Genomic DNA, 23,693 nt, shown 5'->3' on the forward strand with positions numbered 1-23,693 from the left:
GACAGGGCTAGGAGAATTACAGCGGTCGCCAAAAAAAATCCCAAACTTGGACAAATGCCCACTTCCGACGAACTCTCAGAGTCCAGAGCAGCAAACCACGCCCCACCCAGGAGCGACACACGGGAAACTCAAGCTTTCAGGAAAACCGGAAGTGCCTGGTCACGCCTTGCGCATGCGTGCTTCCGTTCGGCAACCACTGCCATACTCCGTCATCCAGTGAGAAAGCAGACTCCGGCCCACGCAGGCCCTAGAACAGTCAGCCCCCACCCGTGCCTCCGCCGCTGCGCATGCGTTGTAGGTTGGCCTCTCGCTGAGAGGCGGAGCGAAAGGACAGTTTTTTTTTTTCTTTCTTGTTCCCGCCCCTCTTCTTCCCCCACCTGCCACGTACTGGGCCCGAGATCTCGCTAGGCTTGGTGCGTCCGTGCGATTGGCCAGGGCCCGCGCGAGCCTGCTAGCGAGGTGCGGCGGCACCGGCGGAGGGCACCGGAGTGGGTCGTGACCGCAGCCTCCCCACGACGCCCCAGAGCCGGGCGTCGGCCTCGCACCGGTCGGGTCAGCGGAGATCCGCGGGGAGGCGGCCGCGGCAGCCTCGGCAAGCGGGTATGGCCGCTGGGGACGGGGGCGCGGCCGCTCTCCCGACAAGGCGGGCCGGGAGACGAGGAAGCGCTGGCAGGGCCTCGCTCGAACCGGCGGGTACCGGGCGGGGTGGGGGTGCGGAGGGGGCCGTGGGAAGGAGCTGGGGCCCGGGAGGGGCGTCGGGTGGGGGGAGGGGAAGCTGTGGAGGGGGAGGGGATGGGAATCCGGCTGGCCACGGTGGCAGGGAGGCGGGCCTCGGGGGTCTCTAGGGATTGTTTGGGCCAGCAGTTGTCCTCGCTCCGAGTCCGCCTGGTTCCATGGGGTTGGACTGCCAGATGGAAAGGAGAGGGAGGTACTTTGTGAGTCCTGGAGTGGTCGAGCACTTAACCTCCCCAGAGGAGCTTGTTAGGGTGAGAATGTTGAAGAATAGCGCCTGTTGGAATAAGTTTATTGGGGTCACCCGAGAGGAACCTTGTTCCTTAGCTGTGTCAGGGCTTAAGCGCCGACTGGAGGCCCAACCCAGTTTTATAGTGATGATGATAGCGAACTTTTAAGTTTACTACGAACTGTGCGAAGTATTTTAGATGCATGATAATTATCACAAAGATTCTTTAAATTTAGATATTCTTACTTTGCGTATGATGAAAGTGAGGCTTAGAGAGGTACTTGCCTAAGGTCACAGGGCTTGTAGTAGAAATTTTTACTATCTTAGTGGTCAGGCAGGATTTGTGGCTCCTTGGATTCTTTGGAACAATCAAGGGTTGATTTTGCTTGAGTATCTTAAAATTGCTACGCTGTGGAGGTGCCTAAGCAGGCCCCTCTGAATTCGAGCCGGATTCTACCCACAGGGAAAGTGGAACTGGAGGTTTGGCCACTGATCTTGGATTCTGGTTCAGGAGGCAGGATTTTTATGTCCCTTTGGTCAGGTCACTTTATTCCCAAGTGCTAAAAACAGGGTTCCTGTTGGAGGGTTTGGTAAATTAGTGGCTGTGTCATTTCTGGACTTCAGAGGGAGCTGGGTATGGACGAGATGGGAGAAGAATATGCTGTAAGGATCTCACCAGCAGTCCTGGCAGCTAGTCGTTCATACCAGTCTCTACCTGGTGACTGGAGTTAGAGAAAAAGGGGACCTGAATTCTGTTACATAAGAAAATTGAGAATGGGATTTTCCCAGAAAGGGAAGATTTTGTGATGTCCTTAGTTTTGTGATGATGATATGCATGTTTTGAGGAGATGGCTGCACAAACTGGGTTATGAAAGAAGCCCTGGTTCCTGGCCACAGGGAGTTTACGGTGCATGGGAAGCACCAAGGAATAAATGAATTTGCAGGCAAATGTGGCAAATATAAAGTAAAACAGACTAATGTTGTCAGATCCATTGGAATTGCATTGAACAACCCTCCCACCATCAAAAGGATGTACTATTCATTACATCAGATGTTGAAAATTCTCTTAATTAGTATGTTTGTTGTGGGGAGTCACTTCTAGTTACATAAAAGAGGTACAGTGTGTGAAGGGCTGCCTTAGGAACTGACCCTAACAGTATAACTTTTCTTCTCCCTATCCCTTATCGGAACTTTATTATTTCTCATTCATCTTTGGTTTGGGCAACAAAAACAAGTCTTTAAATACCTGATATATGTCAGGCACTATTCTAGGTGCTTTTAAGAGTAGATAATAATACCTTGCTGAAGCTAAGCTGTGGTCCTTAACTATGTTATTGCTAGTTTACATATCCTGTGGGTAGGAGGAAGTAACATAACATTGATTTACTGAAGTTCTTTATTTCTTTCAGACTGTAAGGTAAACAAGGTGGAGTCTTTACCATTTTTTTGAAGAGATTATACTTTAGAGCTTAGCACATAGTAGGTATTAAGTAAATGTTTCCTGAATGAAGAGGGTAGTTTGGCTAACAGGTGTAGAGGTTCTTTCAATTAATCACAGTGTTTATGAGAAGTCCATTGCGAGCATTGGCAGATAAATTAATTCTGTTTTACATTAAGACAAGCTTAACATCCATATGTAGGAACACAATCCACTCTGTTCTGAACTGACCTAAGAGTGTTAGATTCAGTATTTAATGCCTCATTTTAAAATATATTATTAATATAAGCTCTAAAATAGGACAGTACGAATGTATGTATGTATATATATATATATATATACACACACACACACACACATATATATATGGGAAGAGTAAGAAAAAAACAAGGGGAAGGACAAATCGTGAAGGGTATTTAACGTTAGGCTAAAGAAAGCTAGGATTTCATCCTGCTGAAAAAGTGAAAATCTGAGGATATAGGCCTTCAAGTCTGACTTTGGGTCCTCACTAAATGGCAGAATTTTTAAAAAATCTGTTACAACAATTGGGAAGTTTATTTCCAAGCTGTCAGTATGTGATTTGTGGGTCAGTGCATCATGGAAAAAGAGTATTTCTAAGATAAAAAGGAAAGAAAAGTATTATTAATAAATGTAATCTCTTCAGAATATGGCAAAGAGGACTAGAGACATTCATTTAAGGAATACTTGGAAGGACATAAATAGGGAATCTAATCATACACACCACTAAGGTTTGGGGAGGGGTGAGTTACAGAATATTAAGAGACAATAGTGCACGGTCTTATTAGAAAGTTCTGGAGGATGTCACTCATTTGCCTTTTCTCCTTAAGTTCCCCAAATAGGAAAACTAGAGAAAATACTAGGGGTCTTTTTTACTTTAGAGAGAAAAATTTGAGACTCTGTTTTAGTGTTCACAGATGCTTTTCAGGGTTATCATTTAGTTGTAGGTTAATAGAGTGTGGAAGCCAGTATTTATTTGTCCTTCATGTAACAAAATTCAATGACAACCATTACTAGGCACTGTTCTAGACTCAGGAATCCAATGAACAAAACCATTTACTTCTTTATTTTTTAGTAGGAAAGACAATGCAAAGTTAATAAATTCATAATGCCTGGTGGTGATAAGTGATTTGAAGAAAATTGTAGCAGGGTAAGAAAGTGAAAGAGGATCCATTTTAGTTTAGGTAGTCAGGACAAATCTCTAAGAAGTGACCATTTGATCAGAGATCTGAATCATATGGGAATTGTGAAAAAGACTTATGACAAAGGGAACAGCAAGTGCAAAGCCTTACATTGAGAAGGAGAACTTAATAAAATATGGGTGCAGCAATGAAATCAGGGAGAAAAGTAGGAAATGAGGTGAAATACTTGGCTAGGGGCCAGAGGCCAGATCATGACCTTGTAGTCCTGTCCTTTACTAGAAGTGAGCTGTGAATCTGTTGGGAGATTTTAAGCAGAGGAACGTTATGTTTTATTTAACAGGATAACTTTGATGTTGAGGATAGATTAAAAGTAGACAAAGGTAAAAAGCAGGCGGACCACATAGGAGTCTTTTGCAGTAATGCATGCAAGAAATGATAGCGGCTTGGATCAAGTTGGTAGCGGTAGAGATACTGAAGGGATTGGAATATAGAGATTTTAAAAGTGGTGGCAACTATATTTTTGGGTATTTCATGGACTTTTTGGAAAAAAAATTGTGAACAGCTAGAAGGAAGAAATTGTTACTAACTGAGATAGAGAATACTACAGGAGAAGCAGATTTTGGGGGGAAGATCAGAAATTTGTTTTTAGATATCTTAAGTTAGAAATCTAAATGGTAATGTGAGATAAGCAGGTATGTGGGTGAATACTAAAAATTGTTTTTAGGCACAAAATAAACTTAACCTTCAGACCATTTTAACCTGGTAATATTGGAACAGTAAATCTCTTTTGAAGGCCAGAGTTTCTTAAAAGATTCTAATAGTAGATTTGCTTTTCAACTTTTTAAGATAAGGTTTTATAGCTGTTTAATCATCAAAACCATTTTATCAGTCTTTCCCTAGAATTGTATACCTGCAACATCCTGGAGTCCACCATGAATGGACAGTTGGACCTAAGCGGGAAGCTAATCATCAAAGCTCAGCTTGGGGAAGATATTCGACGAATTCCCATTCATAATGAAGATATTACTTATGATGAATTAGTGCTAATGATGCAGCGAGTTTTCAGAGGAAAACTCTTGAGTAATGATGAAGTTACAATAAAGTATAAAGATGAAGGTAAGATTAAAAGTCTATGTATTACTTGTGATTTTTTTTGCCTATCTTTTATTGAACTATCTCAATAAAAATTTTGTTCCCTTCTGTAGTAATTGAGTACCCACTTAATTTAATTGGATGTTCACGTAGTTAATTATAATTCTTTAATAAGTTAAATAGCTATGTGATTTATTATTAGAAATGGGGCTTTAAATGATAGAACTTTCATGTATATTTTTACAAGCATTTTTTTTTTTTCTCTTTTGCTCATGCAATTCTGGCTTCCTTTTTTGCTTTTAAAACCACACTTTCACTCATCAGTAGGTACTGAATGAAAAAGATTTTCGTGGCCAACTAAGTGAGAAAGTTGGTTGAAACAGAAATGTGTTTCTTTACTGCAGCAATCTTTAGAATGTGTAATATTCTGGTGTACATTGTCAGTTTATAGTATGCAGTGTCCTAGACTCATTTGACCACAAAACAGTTTGTACAGCAGTGGGTTTTACATGACAAATGTTGCATCAAACACAACAGATCTTTATTCATCTTTTGTACCTGTCTTCTTTGTAAACATCTCTGCTGAAAAATTGTGCTTGGGTGGTTACTAGCTTCTTTCTTACCATTGAATTTAATTTCAGTCTGTTTCACCTTGTTCTCAGTACTTGGCACTGCTACCTATACCATCTTTTTTTTTTTTCCTTTAAAGATTTTTATTTATTTATTTGACAGAGAGAGCAAGGAGAGAGGCAGGCAGAGAGAGAGGGGGAAGCAGGCTCCCTGCTGAGCAGAGAGCCCAATGTGGGGCTCCATCCCAGGACCCTGAGATCATGACCTGAGCCAAAGGCAGATGCTTACCCCACTGAGCCACCTAGGTGCCCACCTATACCATCTTTTTAAAAATACTCGTATTCCTAAACATCTCTGCCACTGCTGTCCTAGTTTTCTTATCACTGACAACTGCTTCTCTGTGTCTCTGTGTGCTGGCTTAAAGTAATGCCAGCTGATGATAAGAGAAATCTTAAAATTTCAGTGGTTTAACACTTAGTGAATCATTTAGAGATCCAGGTTGACAGAAACTCTGTTGTGTTCAACACATGGCTTATAAGTTCACCTTGAGCATTAACATCCAGCAGGCAGATGGAGGAAGACAGAGTGTAGGGGGTTAGGTGGGGGGATTGTAGTCTCTAGGCCTTAAGGTAATGTATGTCATTTCTCCTCACATCACATTGGCCAGACCCCAGTCATGTGGCTCTGCTGAGATCTCAGTGGCTAGGGGTATGTCCCTGGTTGGCCCACTTTCCAACAACCTACACTGTGGAAGGAGAGTATAAATCACTGATGATCAGCTAAGCTGGCCATTTAACTACAGGTGTAATTCTTTTTTTATAAAGTATGATCTAATATTACCCAAACCTAATTTTGAGAGTTACCTGTTTTAAAGGACAGGAAAGGAAACAGTTTCTTCCTGTTCTCTTCCCTAGTATAATCTCATCTACTAACAATACATTGATTTTCATTTCTAACTTGAAAATGTGTGCCTTAATTTACTTCAAACTTGGTATAACTTAAACTGACCTCATTATTTATCTGGCTTTCTCTTAACTCCTTATTTTTGTTTAGGGCAGGGGTTGCCAAACTTTTCTTTAAAAGATCAGATAAAATGTTAGCACTGTGGGTCATTTAAGGCTAGTATTTCACCTATTTAAAACCTTTTAAAAAATGTAAAAACCGGGGCGCCTGGGTGGCTCAGTGGGTTAAGCCTCTGCCTTCGGCTCAGGTCATGATCTCAGGGTCCTGGGATCGAGCCCCGCATCGGCCTCTCTGCTCAGCAGGGAGCCTGCTTCCTCCTCTCTCTCTGACTGCCTCTCTGCCTGCTTGTGATCTCTCTCTGTCAAATAAATAAATAAAATCTTTAAAAAAAAAAGTAAAAACCATGCTTAGTTCACAGTCCTATAAATAAGAATTTTGACCATCGGTCTCAGTTTGTGGACCCCTTGCTTAGAGTATCCTCATTGTTGAAATGAGTTACCACATTGAATTTTTTTTCAGGATGTTTCTAAGTGTTTTAAATTGTACAGATTTGTATTCCAGAAACTGTTAGGTACTAGGGTGGAGGACTGGCTTAGGTAAAGTTTTTGCTATCATGTATATTCTATTTCTGTTGTGAGTTTCAGAAAATAAGATAGTGGAGGTTTCCTTTTACATATATACTTTATTAAAAATATGTTTAGAATCCCTGAAGTTGATATGTTATAAGAAATGGGTCTGGTTATAAAGATCTAAAAACAATGATAAAATTCTTAGTTACGCCATTTGTTGCCACCTTTGTTTAAAATAAATCTGTAATCAGTGTTAAAATTGGTGTAGCAGAGCATCCTTGGAGCAGCCTCCCAGGACAGAATGGACATCCTCAAGCCCCCAACCTACCTATGTCTGTGAAGACACCTGGCACAGGACCCTGATTAGCTCCTTGCCTGTGGCTGCTTTTCTGTTCTTGTTCTCTCTAGAGAACATTTTCCTCCAGCCCTTTGAAATCTTTTGAGACAGGCAGCTGATTATAATATTCTTTTTTTTTTTTTTAAAGATTTTATTTATTTCCTTGAGAGAGAGAGAGAGAGAGAGAGAGCATGAGAGGGAGAAGCAGACTCCCTGCTGAGCAGGGAGCCCAATGTGGGACTCAATCCCAGACTCCAGGATCATGACCTGAGCTGAAGGCAGTTGCTTAACCAACTGAGCCATCCAGGCACCCATTGAGATCTAGGAGATTACAGAATCTTGTGTATAACATGAATATTTTTTTCTAGGGAGAGTTCATAGTTTTCATCTTAGTATCAAAATGGTCAGTGATCCTTTTAGTTACTATTATAATAGCTTCCCCTCCCTTTATATCAGTAGTGTTTTCTTGTACTTAGGATTAAAATTTGAACCTTGAGAATCTGTATTTAACTTTTGGTAAATATATTTAAATTTTTTGGAACGGAAAGATTTTAGTCTAAACCAGTAATCTGTTACTTTGCTACCATGAATATCCTGGTGACTTGTAAAAGATGACTTAATATATTAATCTTTATGTTTTGGCTCTTCTTATGGGAATATGATAAATAACTTTGCTATAAAAGTAATAAGCAAAATTGATATGGTATTCTTTTGAACAAATGCATCTTACCTAGATCATTTAGTGTTTATTTAAAGTTTTTATGATAGATTCTAATTATGCTCTGTAATCTTCATTTAGATTTTAATTTAATGTATACCTTGGTTTATACTGACACAAATCTGAAACTTTTTTTAAATTCCAGATGGAGATCTTATAACAATTTTTGATAGTTCTGACCTTTCTTTTGCAATTCAATGTAGTAGAATACTGAAACTGACATTATTTGGTAAGTGGTAAACCTTCTAATAAATTTACTGTATTGTCCATTGTATTTTTATTGAAGACTTTTTAGCTTTTCTCCTTTTGTTTTTATTTTTTTTAAAGATTTTATTTATTTGAGAAAGAGAGAGAGAGAGACAGACAGACAGATAGCACAAGTGGTTGGGAGGGCCAGAAGGATTAGGAGAAGCAGACTCCCCAATGAGTAGGGATCCTGATACAGGATACTCTGGACTCAGGGATCATGACTTGGGCTGAAGGCAGACACTTAACTGGCTGAGCCATGCAAGCACCCAGATTTACTCCTTTTAAAGACTCAGAATTAAGTGATAAATTTTTCAGCTATATCTGAAATTTTGAATTATTAGGCCTAACTATATATTTGACGATTAGTAGAAGATTTGAAGAGTAATAGAAAGTAGGTATGTTTAAATTCTCCCATCTGCTCAGTACCATATGTAGCAGTGGATGCCACTTATAGAAGTATTTACAGGTTTGAAAATAATACAGGGTTAAAACTATCTTTATTAAGTTTTAGTTTTATTAAGTTTATTCATTTTATTATTAAGTTCTTAGTATAGATAATTACCTTCTATAACATGTTTTTACTTCTCAGGACTTAACATATAGGCCTCATACTGTAGACATTATTTTTTCAGGAGTACTTAAAGAGTAAATTATAAGTAGTTTTGATAAAAATGAATATAAGATTAATTATAATCTTAAGATTTTGTTTTCTTATTGACATTAACAAATTCGTAAGGTGTAACTTTTTTTTTTTAAAGATTTTATTTATTTATTTGACAGAGAGAGATCACAAGTAGGCAGAGAGGCAGTCAGAGAGAGAGGAGGAAGCAGGCTCCCTGCTGAGCAGAGAGGCCAATGTGGGGCTCGATCCCAGGACCCTGAGATCATGACCTGAACCGAAGGCAGAGGCTTTAACCCACTGAGCCACCCAGGCGCCCCAATAAACAGATTTTAAAAACAAATTAAGGTAACTTTTGGAAATGAAAAAAATAATCATTAAAATTAAATACAAAGTGGAGAGGTAGAACAACAGAGATTAGTCACAGTTGAAGAGAGAATTAGTGAACTGGAAGGTAGTTTAAAAAAATTACAGAATCAAGCACAAAAACAGATGAAGAATATGAGAGAATTTGAGAGTGAGAAAGTCCAGCCTTTTTCCATTAAGACTTTAATGAAGGAGAAATGGGGAGTAGAAATATTTCAGGAGGTAATGGCTAAAGAAATTTTTAGAATTATATAAAAGAAGTAAACTATCAGATTCAGGAGGCACAGTGAGTCCTGAGCAGGATAAGTAAAAATAAAACTCCACTGGACATACTATCACGAAACTGGGCAATATGTTAGGCAAAAAGATCTTAAAAAGTAGCCTGAGAGAATAAGACTGATCACCTACCAAGCAATTGGACTGTTGGTAGACGTCTTCATAGCAATAATAGGAGCTAGAGACAATAAAGTAACATTTCAGACTGTTAAGAAAAAAAATAACCGGAAAAGTAGCTGTCTGTAGTCTGGTAAGCTCGAGGAATAAGGGAAGATAAAAACATTTTCTGGGCTCCTGGGTGGCTGAGTTGGTTAAACGACTGACTTGATTTTGGCTCGGGTCAGGAGATCCAGCCTTGTATTGAGCTCTGTGCTGGGCGTGGAGTCTGCTTAAGATTCTCTCTCTATCCCTTCCTTCCCCCCATACTCATGTGCTCTCTCTCAAAAAAATAAAATAAAAATTTCAGAAAATTTCAAATAAATGCTGAGAACTTGCTACTCGTGGGCCCTGTTAAAAGAATTTTTTAAAATAGTTCTTCAGCAAGAAGGAAACGGAGTCCAGAAGGATGGTGAAACATGCAAGATATTGTGAGCACATGAACTCATTAACGCATAAATTTAAATGAGCACTGATTATAAAAAGAAAATTAATAATTTTAGGAATATAAAAAGATGGGACAAAAATGCTGATTATATGCAAGACAGGAGGGGATGATAGGAATTAAAATATTTTAAAATTGTTTGGAAAGAAGATACTAATTAGATTTTTTAAAATTGAAGTATACGTGCCTGAAATGTAAGAGTGATTCAAGAAAGACTAGAAATAACCAGTAGAGGGAAAAGGAGGAAACAGAGTACCTGCTTGGTTCACTAGATGATGAGAAAATAATCAGAGAGAAAACTTGATAAGTAGAAAGCATGACATACTACCAATACATATAAATGGACAAAATGTACATGTCAAAAGATAGCCTCTGCCTGGAGTTAAACAAAATTTAGTTACATGCTGATTATAACTGGGTGATTGACATTAAAGAGGGCATGTGATATAAACCCTGGGTATTATATGCAATTGATCAGTTACTGAACACTACATCTGAAACTAATGATGCACTATATGTTGGCTAATTGAATTTTAGTTAAAAAAAAGACACAGAAAAATATTATGCAAAGTTTGAAAGCAGAGGGCTAAAAAATACACTAGAAAAACTCAAGGCTAGCGGGTAGTAATAATAATAGAATGGATTCTAAGTGAAAAATTCATTAGTAATAGTCACTTCATAATGATAAAAAGTGTAATTCACTGGGAATATATAACAATTCTGAACACTAACACAGCATAGCCTTAGATTTTTCCTAGGGAAAAATAAATTCACAATCATGGGAGAGCTTTTATGCTCTTTTCTTAGAAACCGGTAGATCAGGCAGGCTCCAAATTAGTCAGGATACAGAAGATTCAAACAAATCAAATATAGGCTTGGTCTTATGCATCTAGCGATCTGGGAGTATAATTTTTTTTAGTACATGTGAGCATTTATAGAAGTTGACCATGTAGTGGTTTTTCCAACAAATTTCAATAAATATCAGAGAAGAGATATTTATTCTCTGATTATATTCTAGAGATTATATTCTTTGGCCTCATTAGAAATCACTGGACAGAAGGGGTGGGGGGTGGGAGGTTGGGGGCACCAGGTGGTGGGTATTGTAGAGGGCACGGATTGCATGGAGCACTGGGTGTGGTGCAAAAATAATGAATACTGTTATGCTGAAAAAAATTAAAAAATTAAAAAAAAATCACTGGACAAAAATAACACGAATTATGGGACTTTTTAAGATAAAAATATGCTTTTAAGTAACAAGTCAAAAGAGAAATTATAATGGGAATTAGAAGTAATTAGTTATTTTAGAGTGCAAAGGTAAACTTGAAGGGATATTTGTAACATTCAATACAAGAAGGACAAATAACTTAAAGGAAGAAATAATAAAGAGCAGAAGTGAGCTAGAAGTTGGGGAATTGATAGGATCAATAATTTTGAGAAGATACAAAGTAGCAAACCTCTTTTAAGATTAAAGTTAAGAAAGAAAGCACAAATAAGCAATGCGAGGGATGAAAAGGGGCATACTACAAATTACAGTGAGGGAGAACCAAAACCATGAACAATGGGATGTCTCAGTAAAAGTATTTGGAAAGGATTTTTCATAGCTTGGGTTTATGTTAGATGATTTTGGATAAGGTTCAAGGAAGTGGGACTTGCCCAAGATTGGATGATCTTGGGAGGTGGGGATGGTCCTATGATTGGGTATCCTACTAAGTCTTTCTTATGCAGAAGGTGGAGGAATTAATTGAGGGTAAAGCTTCAATTGGTAAAACAGCAGCAGTCACTCACTTTAGCCAGGGGAATGTTGGTCATTTTGTGGTTTGGTCATTGCTCTTGTTTTGTCTGAGTTCTCACGTGATTATGCAGTGGCTCTGTTCTTGTCTTCATCTATCACAGTCACAGAGTGATCTTTTCTGACTTGTTGGTATTCTTTGAAATTGTTCATGGTCACCAAGAGAACAGCTCAGCTTACTTGGTGAGTGCCGGCCAGGCCTGCTTCTGGCAGCGCTTAGGGCCGTCTTACAGGACTAGGCCCGTTCCTGCTTGTCAAGAGCTGCTTTTCTCCCTTTGAGATACTAGAGAAGACCCGGTAGTACCCTAAAAAGCAAGTAATTGATGTAGGTAGGAGATTGTATTGAACTTCCTCATAATTATATAGGGAGTACATAGAATAGGGTTGTCTTCAGAAAATTTACATTGATGGTTTGATGTTTGCAACTTACCTAATGAAGAATCCTGGAACTTTTATTTTCAAATGGATTTCCTTTTTTAATTTGTTGCCTTGGGAATTTGTATATATGTGTACTGGCAATGCATAATAAAGCCTTTTAGTTAAGTTTAATTTTGAACTCCTGTCTTGAAGCTTGCACTCAGAGCCTTGTCTTACCTTTTTTTTTTTTTTTTTTTTAAAGTAACCTTGGTGGTGATAGTCTTTGTTGCTGGATGAGGGATTTCTTTTTCTTTTCTTTTTTTTTTTTTTTAAAGATTTTATTTATTTATTTGACAGAAATCATAAGTAGGCAGAGAGGCAGGCAGAGAGGGGGGAAGCAGTCTCCCCGATGAGCAGAGAGTCTGATGTCGGGCTCAATCCCAGGACCCTAAGATCATGACCTGGGCCAAAGGCAGAGGCTTTACCCACTGAGCTACCCAAGTGCCCCTGGATGAATGATTTCTTTTATTTTTTTCCTTTTTTTAATTTTTAAGTCAGCTGAAAGTCATTTCAACCAACTGAGGTAATGTTGCCTTCATTTAAAAAAAAAAACAAACCAATGATTATTAAATAATTTCTGACTTTTTGTGGTTAATATACTGCTTTTAGAAGTAACTACTTTGAAGGACATTGGTGATTTGGATTCATGAAGTCTGCATTTTTTTTTTTAAATAGGTTACTTTTTAGGTCAGTTATTTTAGGTGCTATTTTTCTCTTTTTTTTAGGTCAAAAATAGGCAAGAGGGATGACAGACCTATCAGTCATGTTGCATCTTTTAACATATATGTATAGAATAAGGTGTTTAGGTGTTTATAATATTACTTCAAGAATACAGAAGAGTAGTGTGGGAGAAAAATGAGCTTTTGAAGGTACATAATTTCTGCTAAAAATATATTAAAAACTTAAATTAGTTTATTGTAGTTTATCCTAATAGAACTTTTTTTTTTAACCAGTATGATCATGGGCCATAGATGTGCATCAACAAAGACTGATGAATATTTATTTTTTCCAAAAAGTAAATTATCAATAGTAAAAAATCCTTAAAAAGAGTTATCATTTAAATGACATCATTAGGTATCTTGTTTGATTTTGTTTCACCTTTTAAAGAAATTACATTTATTTTTCCTTATTGCTTTGTGTTGATAGATTATTTAAGAACATTGCCCATTTTTAAGCAAATTAATGCTTTTGTTCCAGTTAATGGCCAACCAAGACCCCTTGAATCGAGTCAAGTAAAATATCTTCGTCGAGAGCTGATAGAACTGCGAAATAAAGTGAATCGCTTGTTGGATAGCTTGGAACCACCTGGAGAACCAGGACCTTCCACCAGTATTCCTGAAAATGGTAGACTGTGAATCCCTTTTATTCTTCTTATGTCTTTTTAAAAAAAATTAGCTTATTTTGATTCTAATAAAATTTATAGTATTATGTAAGTTTCAGGTGTACAATATAGTGATTCAGCAATTCCATACATCATCCAGTGCTCATCATGACAAGGACACTCCTTAATCTCTAACAACTGTTTAACCCACCTCCCCTTTGGAAAAACTATAAGTTTTCTATAGTTAAGAATCTTTCTTTTTTTTTTCCTTTGCTTATTTGTGTTCTTTCTTAAATTCTACGTATGAGTGAAAGCATATGGTATTTATCTTTCTTTGACTTTTTCTGCCTAACATTATTCTCTATAAACTCACATTTTGTTTGCAGGTTTTTTTTTTTTTTTTTTTTTTTTTTTAAGTAGGAGTAGGTTGGCACCCCTGATGTTACCTTTTCTTATTCTTACCTCTGTGTTAGTATTCAAACCTGCGGTCCTTTAGGATTACCAGGAGATTTTATTTTGCAAATTTTTGGATCTCATCATAGACCTACTAGAGGGCAGGGCCCAGGAATCCCATTTTTAAAGTGCTATCTGGTTGATTCCTTACAGCTAGTCTTAAACCCCTGGATTTAGGGCACCTGAGTGGCTCAGTGGGTTAAGTCTCTGCCTTCGGCTCAGGTCATGATCTCAGGGTCCTGGGATCGAGCCCCACATTGGGATCTCTGCTCAGCAGGGAGCCTGCCCCCACCACCTGCCTCTCTGCCTACTTCTGATCTCTGTCAAATAGATAAAAAAATCTTAAAAAAAAAAACAACAACAACCCTGGGTTTATGAATAGGTCAGTTTTCAAACCCCTTTGACTCTTGAACTGTTTCCATTGTAATAATCAATGCGTCTTAGGAATTGCAATCATTTCATGAGTTTTATGGGGCATATGAAGTTTTATTTTTTTTGAAGTAGTTTTAAATAAAAAATAATTTAAGATCACTACATTCAAATGGTATATTGTAAAGTTTATCTTTTTTTTTTTTTTAAAGATTTTGTTTATTTAACAGAGATCACATGTAGTCAGAGAGAAGGGGGGAAGCAGGCTCCCTGCTGAGCAGAGAACCCAATGCTGGGCTTGATCCCAAGATCAAGACCTGAGCCAAAGGCAGAGGCTTAACCCACTGAGCCACCCAGGTGCCCCTATAAAGTTTATCTTAAATGTGATTTTTTAATCATATGCAAAGATAAACTTTTTTTTCCCATTTTACAGATGACATGTATTGTTTATATTAAAGCAGGATTTATTGACAAATTTGGAACTGACAGTGTTTTTGGACCAAATATATTTAACAGTATAGATTGGAGTTTATGAATTAGGACTTGAAAGTAGATTAAAAAAAAAAAAACTTCAGTTCAAACACTGGGAAAAAAAAAAAAAAAAAACTTCAACTTTTTAAATTAATTTATTTTTTAAAAAGATTTATTTATTTGACAGAGAAGGAGACAGTGAGAGAGGGAATACAAGTAGAGGGGAGTGGGAGAGGGAGAAGCAGACTTTGCTGAGCAGGGAGCCTGACACGGGGCTCAATCTCAGGACCCTGGGATCATGACCTGAGCTAAGGGCAGATGCTTAATGACTGAGCCACCCAGGCGTGTCCCCCAACCCCTTTTTAAAATATTTTATTTATTTGTCAGAGAGAGAGTGCACACACAAGCAGAGGGGGGCAGACAGAGAGAGAAGCAGGCTCCCCACCGAGCAAGGCTCCTGACTCAAACCCATGACCTGAGCTGAAGGCAGATGCTTAACTGATTGAGCCACGCAGGCGTCCCAAGCTTTCTTCAATTTTTAATATTCTTAGATGTTGCACTTAAAAATCTTAAGTGTTTTTGTCTTTTTAAAATTTTTGTGTCTGCATTTAAATTACATGCTTAAAATCATCTATATTATGAAATAGTGATTTTTTTTTAAAGATTTTATTTATTTATTTGACAGAGAGAGATCACAAGTAGACAGAGAGGCAGGCAGAGAGAGAGAGAGGGAAGCAGGCTCCCTGCTGAGCAGAGAACCCAATGTGGACCTCGATCCTAGGACCCTGAGATCATTTCCTGAGCTGAAGGCAGCGACTTAACCCACTGAGCCACCCAGGCACCCCATGAAATAGTGATTTTTTAATAGAGTCTGGATGACTGTATATAAGGGGCTTAATAGAAGATGATTTTGTGGGAAAGTAGCATTTTATAATCCCTTGCAGCCATTAGATTCTTAGAGATTGTATTTTTGGCTCCATGTAAATTTTGGAGTTTTCTTAGTTTAGGTGTATTGTAAATAAAGTTGCATTTTCTATAATTTTATTATTCCTCTCCTCCCTCCAGCTATGTGAAGTTGTACTAATAGTAGATTCTCAATAAATTTTTAGTGATTAGTAATTTCTTATTCCACCTCTGTATTTCAGAACATACTGGAGATGTGCTGAAATTCTATAATAAAACCTAACTGGCCTTTTTAATCATGAAACTTTTTATATTTTAGATTAAAACAAATGGCCTGACAAAAAGCTCCAACTTTAGGTCAAGAATCTGAAGAAAACTTTTGACCATTTTGTTAGAAAAATTCATAGTTGCTGACACAACAGCATTTGCGGATAATTTCAGGGGATTTAAGCGTCTGTAGAATGTTATGAAACTTAGATGAAAATTCAAGTGTACCCAGTACTGTGCAGAAATTACCTGTAGTAGCCTGTGTTCTGCTACAGGGGATAGAATTATAAGCTTTTAGGTTTAGTGAAGCAACCTTTCTGTCCTCACATATTTCTTACTAATATATTTACTACTTCTCTTTATTAACCCTTTATTTTCATATGTTTTATTATTAACTTTTCACCTATGTTAATGTAAAAGATGTTAAAACTGGTTTCCTCTCAGCATTTTGTAAATTATACCACAAAGAGTTTCTATGTCTGGCCTCCTTTCTTGTCAGGGTATCCTGTTGTAGTGATCTAATGAGTGAGTAATACATTCTGTGCTTTAATTTTACAGATGGTTGTCATTTATTTTTTGTTTCCTCTTCTGTGCTTAGGAAGATCCTTTACCTTTTGACCATCTATCTGCCTTTGAAGCTTCTAAGCTTTTTTTTTTTTTTTTTTTAAGATTTTATTTATTTATTTGACAGAGAGAGAGATTACAAGTAGGCAGAGAGTCAGGCAGAGAGAGGAGGAAGCAGGCTCTCCACTGAGCAGAGAGCCTGATGCGGGGCTCGATCCCAGGACACTGAGATTATGACCTGAGCTGAAGGCAGAGGCTTAACCCACTGAGCCACTCAGGTGCCCCCTAAGCTTTTAGAACATATCCTGACTTAACAATCAGGAAAATAGTGTTGAATAAACCAGAAAAATCCTGTACCAGAAACTGCAAGTCTGGTCTAGAAAACAGTGTTGCCAGTCAGTTGTTGGTATTCTTTAGAACAATGTGGCTTACCCTTACCCAGAAATATGTGGTTCTTCAGTGGTCTTCCTCCCATGTTCTTCAGTGGTCTACCTCTGCAGGTTTTTGGATACTTGCTTCCTCTCTGAGGATCATGATGTAGGCTGCTTTGGATACTGGATTGACCTGTTGGAGTAGCTATAGCAGCTAATGGGCTAGTAGGAGCTACTAGTAGGTTAGTGTGCCTTTAGTATTGTGTTTCCTGATGGATTTAATTTGTAGTAAGTGGAAGGGTGCACAGGTATTGGAAGGTAGTAGTGTGAGAGGGGATAGCTTACAAGATTGGTGTGATATGCTTTTGGCATGTAGCCATGGAATTAGGAATTAGGAAGAAAATTGGTGAGGAAGATGAATAACTTATTTTAAAGGAGTACTTACTAGAAGTTTTCTTCCAGCAGTGGAGGAAATATTAGTGTAACCAGTGGAATGATAGGAATGAATATGAACTATAAGCCCATGTATGCTTATATTCTACTTGGTACTTAACACTTTTTCACAAGATAAATTTTGTCTTGATCATAGAGATAATAACTGATGTTCATACTTGCATGGTAACAGAAAAAAGTTGATAATTACTGAGTAAATGGTTATCAGTATTCCTCTTTGTTTACTTGTTTTATTTTTGATACCTTTTTTAAAAAAATTTTTATCTTTTTGGTTTCAGGTTCCTATCTATATATTGTGGGTTTACTTGAATCCCTTACCTTTCACAATGTAGTTGTACAGATGCATGTTGAGTACTTTAGTATCCTTAGAAGAAAAGCATGGTTTGAAATTTATCATGCTCATGTTTAAATTATTTTTCTATTTAAAAAAAAAATTGATTATGGAAAGATATGCAGAAGTAGACATAGTACTCTAATGAATCTTGTGAACCCACCCACAACTTGAGTAATTATCAATTCATAGTATATGTCCTCTAGACTCCCATACATTTCCTCCCCTATTATTTTGAGCAAATCTCAGACATATCATTTCAACTGTAAAGTATTTTAAGGAGATGTAGCAAATTAAAAGGATGTGTTTAATGTATTGATGGGCTTGAGGTTTCCATGTAATTAATAATGAACAAATAGACAAGTAGAAATAAAACATAAGAGTTCATTTCATAACTTCACTTAAGCTTTACCCTTTTGCAAAATTAAGCATTAGTGTTCAGTATATATCTGATTGTAGGATATATGTAGGTCACGGGCTCCAAAAGAAGGGGCAAAATGTTTTTTTGTATTTTTTTTTTCCTCACCTAATAATTTTTAGGGAAGGAGATAAAATTTTTTTGAAAAAACTGGTTTTTAAAATTTCTTTTTGATCCTTCTTTCTGATTTTAAAAATCCAAGTATAGGGGCGCCTGGGTGGCTCAGTGGGTTAAGCCGCTGCCTTCGGCTCAGGTCATGATCTCAGGGTCCTGGGATCGAGTCCCGCATCGGGCTCTCTGCTCAGCAAGAAGCCTGCTTCCCTCTCTCTCTCTCTCTGCCTGCCTCTCCGTCTACTTGTGATCTCTCTCTCTGTCAAATTAAAAAAAAAAAAAAAAAAAATCTAAAAATCCAAGTATAAAGAGAAAGTAAAATGAACAATTATGCTATATTCAGAGATACTTTTGAACATTTCGGACTGTATGCACATATATTTTTTCCCTATTTTGTATTTTTTTTAGGCTTCACTAAGTATAGATAAAATGGAAACATTTTTGTTTATTCCTCTCATAGATACTGTGGATGGTAGGGATGAAAAGCCTGCTGCTTCTGATTCTTCTGGAAAACAGTCTACTCAGGTTATGGCAGCAAGTATGTCAGCTTTTGATCCTTTAAAAAACCAAGATGAAATCAATAAAAATGTCATGTCAGCGTTTGGATTAACAGATGATCAGGTTTCAGGTAAGTTAGTTCCTCCTTCCCATCCTTCATTTCCTCTCTCCTTCCTTCCATCTCTTCCTTCTGTAATAGGATAACATATACAGTGATGTGCATATATCTTAAAGGTTCAGTTCAATAAATTTCTACTTTTGTATATACCTATATAAAACACCAAGTAAGATCAAGATCTAGATGATTTCCAGTATCTGGAAAGCTTTCTTAAGGTAGAACCCTACCCTTTAAAGAATAACCACTGTTGGTTGTAGGTAAATTTTATCAAAAGAGGAATTCAGAAAGTTTATAATTTTTTAAAAATCTGAACCATTTCATAATCTTATTTCAGATTTGTTGTAGGATTTAAATTGTATTTCATGTCTTCTCTCTTTGGATGTTAAACTAGAGAAATTTAAATTTTAAATGTAGATTTTGGTTAAAGTGCTTTTGTGTGGAAACTGCTCTTATATGAATGGTTTTAACCTTAAAACAGTATCTATACTATGATTGCTTCTTTTTATTTTTGGCTATCATTTCTATAGTATTTTTTCTGCTTTCTCTCTCTTTAGATTCTGATTACACATACAGCTCTGTAATTTCCATTTGAATCTTTGTATAGTTTATTTTTTTGAGATTCCTTACCTTTGCATTAAGACTATATTTCTCTTTAATGCCTGCATTTTTAATTCTTTAAAAATATTTATAATTAAAAAAAAATAAAAATATAATAGCTGCTCAGTGTTTGTCTGCTTTGTCCCTGGGCCTGTTTGGAGTACACTTTCTTTTGCCTGCCTTTTTACTCTGAGTATGGGTCACGTTTTCCTGTTTCTTTGCATATCTGATAATTTTTTATTAAAAACTGGACATGATGGTTAATATGTTTCAGTGACTGATTTTTTGTTACTGTTGCTCTGGCAAGGAGTTAACTCTTTTGGATTCAAACTACTCATTCTTTGTCCTCATGGAATCTAGCAGCTAACATCTCTGCACAGCCCTTTAAACTCTTGGTGCTGCTTTTTTCCCTGAGCCCTCTTATGTGTCCGCCTCTTAATTTTTGTGACCTGCCGAGGATTTTAGGCAGAACTTATATGTAGTTTGCAGGTCTCATTCCTTCGGTGGCTCTTTTAATCCAGGGATTTTTCCCCTCAAATTTCTAGCTAGTTGGCTAGCCATGAAGTTGACACTCTGGCTTTCTGCTGTTGGGGCTGCAGAGGTCAGAGCTTACAATTCTCAGTCACTGTAATTCCACTGGGGGTAAACTTTTCTGGTTTCTACTGGTATCTACTTTTCTGGTTTCTATTTGGTTGACTTTCAGTGATTTCAAATAGTTGTTTTCTGCTGTTTTGTCTAGGGTATTTGTTGTTACCTCTGACCATTTACTTTGCCATTATTAGTAATTGGAAATATAGGATTCAGTCTATTAATTTTATTTTTCTTTGACACTTTTATGGGACTATTCACTAAGTAGAATTATGTGAAATTCTGGAAAGACAAAATGTGTATATGATGTATGTTCTTTGCGAACGAAGACATCACACAAGTGATACATCTGAAAAACACTTTTTAGAGCAACTGAAATTTGAGTTAATGGTATGGCTTCTTAATATTTAAGACTTCAAGAAATGGCGGGTAGAGGGTCAATAGTATATATATATATATATAAAGTCAGGCTTAAAATTTTGATTAGAATATAGTATATGCCATACCAGAATAACATGATTAATATGATTGACATCATTTGAAGGACATTTTTCTAGTAGCCTTGGATGTTGAAGTAAGAAAAACTGTGCACATAGAAAATGCCAGGATGCTTTCTGATTATTCATGTCTGCTGTTGTTTTTTTTTTTTTTTTTTTTTAAGATTTTATTTATTTGTCAGAGAGAGAGGAGAGCGAGCGAGCACAGGCAGACAGAATGGCAGGCAGAGGCAGAGGGAGAAGCAGGCTCCCCGCCAAGCAAGGAGCCCGATGTGGGACTCGATCCCAGGACGCTGGGATCCTGACCTGAGCCGAAGGCAGCTGCTTAACCAACTGAGCCACCCAGGCGTCCCTCACGTCTGCTGTTGTGAAAAGCTTGACTGCAGTAGTGAATGAGGACATGGGAAGGAGGAATAGAATATTGTAAAGATAGGATGGGCAGCATTAACTAATAGGTTACAGACAAGAGAGAAAAGAGGGATCAAAATAATGTACTGTTTTAGGTCAGTAATGCAGTGTCTTTTGTAGGAGACTAGATGTTTGTATCTACATTATGTGAATATCAGTAACACGAGAGCTTGGCCATTTTACTCTGGTAACCCATCAGTTTCTCTTGCATTACCAGTTTGTTCGCCTAGTTCAGTTCTCATCAGTACCTGGACTACCATTGGCCAGCTACACAATTGCCTAATACAGTGCTAAATTCCGGGATCCACCAGTGCAGAGAATAGAGGTTTACTCTCAGGGAACTTAGCTAGTAATAACAAGTCCCTATGGGGAACTTACTAAATGGTCATCAGTTTTATAAGCTCTTAGGATATAATCACTTTCATAAATATTTGCTATAAGCGCTTGTTAACTCCTGATCCTTAATGAAGTAGAAGTGGGTTATTTCTTTGTACAAATGAGGAAACTGAGGCACAGAAAGAGATAAGTGTGTCTAGAATCTGAGAGCTACTACGTGGCAACACTGGCATTTGAACCTAGGCAGTCTGGCTCCATAGTCTGAGCTTTTAACCACTCTTCTGTATTACCCAATAGAGAGAACTTATAGGAATAAACGTATCTGTAGTTGTCTTTGGAGTGTTGTCTTTGTCACAAGACTGGAGCTGTAGCTAACTTTTTCCATTTACTTCTTTGTTCATTACTTTAGAAGAATTTGAGTGACTCCAGGAATTTGAGAGGTAGTCTTTGAAAGGCAGACAAAAAGAATCAGAAAGGAGCCTGGCCCAAATAGCTTGTGTAACCTAAGGGAAAGATGGGAGTCATTCACAGATACAAAGTAGAAGTTGGTGAGGGTCATAATAAAAGTATACTTTATGGAAGTTCACAAGTGGAAAAAAGTATTCATGGGTGAAGAGGGCTTACTGGAGTAGTACCTGCGATTTAAAGAACATCGAATTTAGAAAACGTGAAAATGGGAGTGTAGGGAACAGTGATACATGGAGGGAGAAAAAAATATACTGTGGGACTAGGGAGTAGGTTAGTTTCAGCTGAAGGGGGTTTATAGGAGGAGGAATTATGAGATACAATGTTTGGACCCTTGAATACCAAACTGGAGGGTTGAACTTGATTATGGGCAATGGAGACCCATTGAAGAATGAAATACTTTTGGTTGATCTACAAAATAAATTAGATGACATGAGGTAGAGGATAGTGTTATTACAGAGATGAGTTTTGATTTTTGCAGGGGGAGTTCAGGACTTAGGAATATAATACTCTACACTTTAGAGGGAAGGGTTTCCAGTTGTAGTTTTGGATTCTTAAGAGAGTGGAGCAAAGGAAAAAGTGAAGTGTACACATATACTATAAAAAGCGGCACTTGTGGTTATGCTTATTCTCTAGTACTTCCCATTTTTAGTATCTTTCAAGGAAACTTATTAATTGAGCTTGTTGCGGAAAGGTCTTGTATTAGAATCTAAACTGGCTTGTCATGACCGTTTAGGGCCACCCAGTGCTCCTGCAGAAGACCGTTCAGGAACACCCGACAGCATCGCTTCCTCCTCCTCTGCAGCTCACCCGCCAGGAGTTCAGCCACAGCAGCCTCCGTATACAGGAGCTCAGACACAAGCAGGTCAGAATGAAGGTAAAATAGAAATAAGAGCACCTCTTTGGGGAGGTAAATGTGCAGAGATGTTTATGGCAGCCTTGTTGGTGATGGTAAAGAGCTTACATAAGTATTCGTGCTATGAGTATGATTGTAAAAATTTTTGATTTACTGATATGGAATGCTTTTGGGTTAAAAGTCAATATGCTTCTGATTATTGAAAAGAAAAAAAAAAAGTGCTTATGTGAATATAAATACATGGCAGAAGATCAGGAAGGAGTCATACCAGTTACCTGTCAGTGGTAACCAGGGGGCCAGAGGTGACCCACTGAGGTGGCATTTCATTTTGCCTAATACTTAAGGTGCTGTTTTATTTCTTTCTCCCTTCCCTTCTTGCATGTTTATTATTTTTATAATTGGAAAGATTTTGAAAATAGAGGTAGAGCATAATTAAGTGTAGTTCTTTTGTAAGATAAATAGCCCTTTAAATTTTTGTGCAATTAGCAATATGCCTTTTGTGGAAAAAAAAAAAGTGTATTTTAAATCAAACTTGTCTTCTCTAAATGATATGTGCTTGGATGAACAATTCAGTCTCTCTGGGTTTTAATATTCTCTCACTCTCAATTAGGAAAATTGGACAAAACTAGTGGTACTAAAAGAATGTCTCTAGTGCCAATTGAAATATAGTTGAAAGCTCACTATTTAAACAGGTAAAAGGCTCATTACCATGGGTGAAGGGGATTGAGAGGTCACAAGCTCAGTACAGCAGGCACTGAAGTTTAAAAACTATATACATTCTACTTTAAAACAAACACCAGGTGGTGCTTTAACTACTTTTATAAAGGGACCAAGTGGTGGTATGGTGTTTTTTCAGCATCAGAATAAGTGACTAAGTTTATCAATCATATTTAAAAAAAAATTTATAGTCTAAAATGAACGGATTTCGTAATAGAGTAATTTTCATAATAGAGTCCTAATCATTCTGTGGCTGTATTTTAGAGTCGTCCTGCTAGATGAATTCTAGGCTTAGGGTCTAGCAGGTGGCAGTTTGCTGGTAAGTGGGAGAAATGTCTTACTGCTTCAGCCTCTTGTCAACCAAGTTTATAGTTTTCATTTTGTATTAAGGTGAAACCGCCCAAACCCAAATAAATGGAACTGAAGCAGATGTAGGCTGAAACAGGGAGGCAAAGC

At 37.5% G+C, this 23,693-nt stretch overlaps 1 protein-coding gene across 6 annotated transcripts in view; it reads left to right on the forward strand.

Moving 5' to 3' along the window:
• The first annotated feature begins 361 nt into the window (after nt 1-361).
• Nucleotides 362-23,693, forward strand: part of TFG (trafficking from ER to golgi regulator) — a 33,155-nt gene continuing 9,823 nt past the window's right edge. The window contains exons 1-6 of one of the 6 annotated variants that reach the window (XM_047723267.1): nt 362-693; nt 4,449-4,675; nt 7,954-8,037; nt 13,323-13,469; nt 18,618-18,785; nt 22,401-22,541. In XM_047723267.1, coding sequence (XP_047579223.1) covers nt 4,492-4,675; nt 7,954-8,037; nt 13,323-13,469; nt 18,618-18,785; nt 22,401-22,541 — 724 coding nt within the window. In that variant the 5' untranslated portion in view covers nt 362-693; nt 4,449-4,491. The remainder of the gene's footprint in view (nt 694-4,448; nt 4,676-7,953; nt 8,038-13,322; nt 13,470-18,617; nt 18,786-22,400; nt 22,542-23,693) is intronic. The other 5 variants (XM_047723276.1, XM_047723288.1, XM_047723259.1 and 2 more) reach the window with 5 other exon arrangements.

The sequence above is a fragment of the Lutra lutra genome, chromosome 1 (assembly GCF_902655055.1).
Source record: "Lutra lutra chromosome 1, mLutLut1.2, whole genome shotgun sequence".
Classification (NCBI taxonomy): Eukaryota; Metazoa; Chordata; class Mammalia; order Carnivora; family Mustelidae; genus Lutra; species Lutra lutra.